This window comes from Emys orbicularis, chromosome 13 (assembly GCF_028017835.1).
Source record: "Emys orbicularis isolate rEmyOrb1 chromosome 13, rEmyOrb1.hap1, whole genome shotgun sequence".
NCBI lineage: Eukaryota > Metazoa > Chordata > Testudines > Emydidae > Emys > Emys orbicularis.
The window spans coordinates 12,525,499-12,531,940 of NC_088695.1; the positions used below are offsets into that span (position 1 = coordinate 12,525,499).

The window sequence follows — 6,442 nt, forward strand, 5'->3', positions numbered from 1 at the left end:
CCCCCTGCTCCAATGCCTCTTTCATTATTTAACCACAGTGGAACAGCTTCAACAGGAGAGACTGAGGGAGCCCCATATCACACTGTCCCTGCTGAGCAGGGTTTTTGTGAATCCCAGTGGGGCCTGATTCTGGGATTTAGTCACCTAAAGTGGCAATTAGGGGCCTAAATCCTTTGTGACTCTAGTCTATTTTGTCCATTTAAAACACACATTTGGAGAAGGGCCCTCTTTACATTCATCCTACTGATGGGATATTCACCACAGGCCACTTCAATTTCCTTTATGATATTTGTTCCTTTCATTCTTGCAGGTCACAGTTTTCCTGAAAAAATATCAATGGAAAATCAAACCACTGTGAGCGAATTTATCCTCCTGGGACTTTCCAGTGACCCACAGATGCAGCTTTTCCTCTTCCTGCTGTTTTTAGTTATTTACCTAATCACCCTCGTGGGGAATGTGATGATCATGCTAGTCGTAAAGGCTGATCCTCACCTACACACCCCCATGCACTTCTTCCTCTTCCATTTATCCTTTGTTGACATCTGCTATTCCTCAGTCACTGTGCCTAACATGCTGATGAACTTCCAAGCAAAGCAAAAAACTATTTCTGTCAATGGCTGCATTGTCCAGATGTTCTTCTTTTTCCTCTCAGCTGGTACAGAAATTTTCATTCTCTCAGCCATGGCTTATGACCGCTATGCTGCCATCTGTGACCCATTGCATTATGTGCAGACAATGAACAAAGTGATCTGTGTTCAGCTGGTGAGTGGTGCATGGACCATGGCCTTCTTAGGTGCCACAATTAACACAGTTTTTGCCCTCAAGTTACATTTCTGTGGGCCCAATCAAATCAGCCATTTCAGCTGTGAGCTCCCTCTACTATTACAACTGTCCTGCACTGAGATTCTCATCAATCAAGTGCTGCTTCTCACTTCTACTGTGATACTTGGGTTGAGCTCCTTCCTCCTCACACTGATCTCCTACATTCACATCATCTCCACCATCTTAAGGATACGCTCTGCAGAGGGCAGGCATAAAGCCTTCTCCACCTGCAGCTCCCACCTTATTGTGGTTGGTTTGTTGTATCTGACAGCTCTTTTCCAGTACATAAAACCCAGCTCAGTGTCCTCTGTGGTTCTCGATGAAATGTTCTCCATCCAGTACAGCATCTTGACCCCCATGTTAAACCCCATCATCTACAGCCTGAAAAACAAGGAGGTGAAAAGGGCTCTAGGAAAATTTTGGGGAAATTCAAGTTTCTCAAGTAGCGATGATGTTTTTATTTTTTATAAATAAGAACACATGGAATGATGGATAACTATTGTTTTGGACATTTTTCAGCTCAGATATCTCACTGACACTTTGGATCAAATCCTCAGGTGCTCTAAATTTGTGTATCTTCATTAAATTTAGAGGGCCAGATCCCCATGTGTCCAAGAGTCAGTGTGGCTTTTAATTTCAAAAGGGGGAACTATGCAAAAATGAGGGGGTTAGTTAAACAGAAGTTAAAAGGCACAGTGACTAAAGTGAAATCCCTGCAAGCTGCATGGGTGCTTTTTAAAGACACCATAATAGAGGCCCAACTTCAATGTATACCCCAAATTAAGAAACACAGTAAAAGAACTAAAAAAGAGCCACTGTGGCTTAACAACCATGTAAAAGAAGCAGTGAGAGATAAAAAAGACTTCCTTTAAAAAGTGGAAGTCAAATCCTAGTGAGGCAAATAGAAAGGAGCATAAACGCTGCCAAATTAAGTGCAAGAATGTAATAAGAAAAGCCAAAGAGGAGTTTGAAGAACGGCTAGCCAAAAACTCCAAAGGTAATAACAAAATGTTTTTAAGTACATCAGAAGCAGGAAGCCTGCTAAACAACCAGTGGGGCCCCTTGATGATCGAGATACAAAAGGAGCGCTTAAAGACGATAAAGTCATTGCGGAGAAACTAAATGGATTCTTTGCTTCAGTCTTCACGGCTGAGGATGTTAGGGAGATTCCCAAACCTGAGCTGGCTTTTGTAGGTGACAAATCTGAGGAACTGTCACGGATTGAAGTGTCACAAGAGGAGGTTTTGGAATTAATTGATAAACTTAACATTAACAAGTCACCGGGACCAGATGGCATTCACCCAAGAGTTCTGAAAGAACTCAAATGTGAAGTTGCGGAACTGTTAACTAAGGTTTGTAACCTGTCCTTTAAATCAGCTTCTGTACCCAATGACTGGAAGTTAGCTAATGTAATGCCAATATTTAAAAAGGGCTCTAGAGGTGATCCCGGCAATTACAGACCGGTAAGTCTAATGTCTGTACCAGGCAAATTAGTCGAAACAATAGTTAAGAATAAAATTGTCAGACACATAGAAAAACATAAACTGTTGAGCAATAGTCAACATGGTTTCTGTAAAGGGAAATCGTGTCTTACTAATCTATTAGAATTCTTTGAAGGGGTCAACAAACATGTGGACAAGGGGGATCCAGTGGACATAGTGTACTTAGATTTCCAGAAAGCCTTTGACAAGGTCCCTCACCAAAGGCTCTTATGTAAATTAAGCTGCCATGGGATAAAAGGGAAGGTCCTTTCATGGATTGAGAACTGGTTAAAAGACAGGGAACAAAGGGTAGGAATTAATGGTAAATTCTCAGAATGGAGAGGGGTAACTAGTGGTGTTCCCCAAGGGTCAGTCCTCGGACCGATCCTATTGAACTTATTAATAAATGATCTGGAGAAAGGGGTAAACAGTGAGGTGGCAAAGTTTGCAGATGATACTAAACTGCTAAAGACAGTTAAGTCCAAAGCAGACTGTGAAGAACTTCAAGAAGATCTCACAAAACTAAGTGATTGGGCAACAACATGGCAAATGAAATTTAATGTGGATAAATGTAAAGTAATGCACATTGGAAAAAATAACCCCAACTATACATACAATATGATGGGGGCTAATTTAGCTACAAGAAGTCAGGAAAAAGATCTTGGAGTCATCGTGGATAGTTCTCTGAAAATGTCCATGCAATGTGCAGAGGCGGTCAAAAAAGCAAACAGGATGTTAGGAATCATTAAAAAGGGGATAGAGAATAAGACTGAGAATATATTATTGCCCTTATATAAATCGATGGTACGCCCTCATCTTGAATACTGCGTACAGATGTGGTCTCCTCATCTCAAAAAAGATATACTGGCACTAGAAAAGGTTCAGAAAAGGGCAACTAAAATGATTAAGGGTTTGGAACGGGTCCCATATGAGGAGAGATTAAAGAGGCTAGGACTCTTCAGCTTGGAAAAGAGGAGACTAAGGGGGGATATGATAGAGGTATATAAAATCATGAGTGATGTGGAGAAAGTGGATAAGGAAAAGTTATTTACTTATTCCCATAATACAAGAACTAGGGGTCATCAAATGAAATTAATAGGCAGCAGGTTTAAAACAAATAAAAGGACGTTCTTCTTCACGCAGCGCACAGTCAACTTGTGGAACTCCTTACCTGAGGAGGTTGCGAAGGCTAGGACTATAACAGAGTTTAAAAGAGAACTGGATAAATTCATGGTGGTTAAGTCCATTAATGGCTATTAGCCAGGACGGGTAAGGAATGGTGTCCCTAGCCTCTGTCTGTCAGAGGGTGGAGATGGATGGCAGGAGAGAGATCACTTGATCATTGCCTGTTAGGTTCACTCCCTCTGGGGCACCTGGCATTGGCCACTGTCGGTAGACAGGATACTGGGCTAGATGGACCTTTGGTCTGACCCGGTACGGCCTTTCTTATGTTCTTATGTTCTTATGAGTAATGGGGAGTAGACTGTGGGTCTCCTTCATCCAGGGTGAATGCTATAAACACCAGACTATAAAGTCATTCACACCTTCTCGCTCTTTCTCTCTTCTTCCCATCCCAATCTCTCTTTAATCTGGGACACTGACCTCAATAGAGGTATGACTGATTGACACCAGCTGAGGATCTGGCCAATTCTGTACAAAGAAGATCTTTGTCTATTACACTCTGTAGTTCTTCTAGGGTATTTTCTTAAAAACCCGTATTTAATATCTGTAGCATCTTATTGGATTGATCTCTGTTAAAATTGCTAGGGTTTTCTAATAATAATAATCACTGGAGCCAATGGGTGTAATCCCTAGCTAGGGCTATATTCACAAAGGGATTTAGGCTTGAACAGGAGAAATGCACCCACATGGGAAGGGGCATATCCCAGGCGACTACCCTAACCACTGGGATAAAAGTTATGAACGGTCTCCTCCTCCTAATTCCTTCTTCTTCTCCCTCCACCCCCCAGCTTCTTGCAACAACACCTTAGATGGGGTTAGAGGGTTCCCAGCTGAGAATCCCAAGCAGGAGTTGCCTCCCCCATAAGATACAGGATCTGAACTCTATGACAGTGGCAGGGTTTTGAATACATCCCTCTCCTCTGCACCTCTCATTGGCTAGGGAACCACTTCACAAGCTGGCTTTTTAAAATCCTATTCTTAGGTACTTACCTCTCCCCATTCATTGTGGAGGGAGTCTGGGCACTGAACTCAGGTTTTGTGCATCCCAGTGATTTTCTAGGCATACAAAAGTTAAGTGATTTAATGCTCAGCATCACAATGCCTACGTCCCTTTGTGAATCTAGCCCGTGGTGTAAATTGACCGAGACCCATTAAGGCAATGCAGCTAGATGGATTTACATCAAGTGGGACTCTGGCTCGTAGTGTCCATATTCTAATGTGATTTTGTTCTCCTCAAATTTCACTCACCGTCAAGTTGGAAAAACACGGAGTTTCCACTTAAGCACTAAACACAGTAGGAAGTGGTGCTGGCACTCTGCACGCAGCTGAAATTCACCCTTAGAGGCAGATCCCCAGCTGGTGGAAAGCAGCGTGACTCCACTGAAATAAACAGGGCTACACTGAGGTATGCCAGCTCAGGATCTTGCCTAAGCAACTAAAGATATGATGTGACTCAGAATCCACCTGTTGTGAAAGTTTGACTTAAAGAGATATGGGCTGGGCTAAATGAAGAGTTAACCAATAGGCTGAGATTCTTAAAAGAGTTTAGGGGAGTTAGGTACCCAACTCCTATTGGATGGGGAAAACTTAGCCCCAGCGATGTGCCAAAGGTGAGCCAGAAAGTCTGTGGAGAGGAAGACAGTGAAGCCTGATCTCTTCTATCCCTGTCCAATGCTTTTAACCACAATACTATCCATGTGTCCACTAGGAGTCCCGTATCTCTGCCCATACCAGCCTAGTATTGACAGAATGCACTGCCTGTCCCAGTTAACAAAGACACTACCCTCTTCTCCAATTTTCACTGGGATGATTTCTTCTTTCACATGCTTCACATAAAATGAATAGAGCTAGTTGAAAAATGGGAATATTTTCATGACAACATGTCCCTCTTTCTCATCAAAATTCAAATCCTTTGCAATCAGCTCAGTGAATGAAAAATAGCATGACTTAATTACTTTCACCTCCTGGTTTTGCAGAGTATTCTGCCTACTACGCATCACTCTGTTGGACTCTAATTTATTTAGAACAGTGTGACGGTGCGAGGACTCACCCCAGTGGCGCCTCCTGCTGGTCGTCTCAGGGAATTAGCCTCCAGAACGCCCTCTGCAGGCCGGTGTCCCGCTGCCACTGGCCCCCGTGTCACTCCCAGGACCCGGTGCCCCTTTGTCTTTGGGGTGCTGCCCCCTGGCAATACCCCCACAGTCTCAGGGTCTCCCCACCCAGGGGTACCCCCAACCCTCTATCCCCACCTTGCCTCAGTCGTGGGCTATGGCCAGTCACCATCTAGCCCCCGCTCACTGGGGCAGACTGCAGTGTGAAAGCCACTCATCATAGACGAAGGGGGGTTTCGACCTGCTGCCTCTGCCTAGCCTTGGGCTGTCCCCTGCAATCCCAGTATCTGTTTGGCCTTACACTAGGCCGCAGACGGGGCGGGGGGGTTTCCAGGCCGGAGCTCCCCAGCTCCCTTGGCCTTTCCCCAGCCCTGCTCCACTCCGGTACCCTGCAGCCAGGTCCCTCCCTCTCAAAGCTAGAGAGACTCTCTCCTTCTGGCCCACTGCCTTCTTATAAGGGCCAGCTGGGCACTAATTACACAGGCTACAGCTGTGGCTATTTTCCCCAAACAGCCCAGCTTTTTCCCCCTCAGCCCTCTCCTAGGGCTGTTTTAAGCTGTTCAAAGCATGGCGGGGTGACCACCCCGCCACAGACAGGAATCATGAGTACTTCCATGTTTGTAAATTCTGGTGAATTTTTTTCACATTAAAACTTTTTCCAATCTGAAAGCGTGGTTACATAACAACAGAAAATTTCTGTGGGAGAATCTGTATTTTGATGGAAAATATTTGATTTTTCTATTGGGGGGAAAAAGGTTTGATTTCAAATTGACCTCTCAAAATGAAAGGAAAGCTTTTGTTTTAAAATGTCAAATGGAAATGAAAAGTTGTTATAGCCATGTCACA

General features: G+C 44.0%; 1 protein-coding gene across 1 annotated transcript; it reads left to right on the top strand.

Moving 5' to 3' along the window:
* Nucleotides 1-336: 336 nt before the first annotated feature.
* LOC135888304 (olfactory receptor 5V1-like) lies at nt 337-1,268 on the top strand. Its single transcript, XM_065416116.1, is given in 2 exon segments — nt 337-1,240; nt 1,243-1,268. Coding segments are annotated over 2 exon segments (930 nt in total).
* Nucleotides 1,269-6,442: the final 5,174 nt, after the last annotated feature.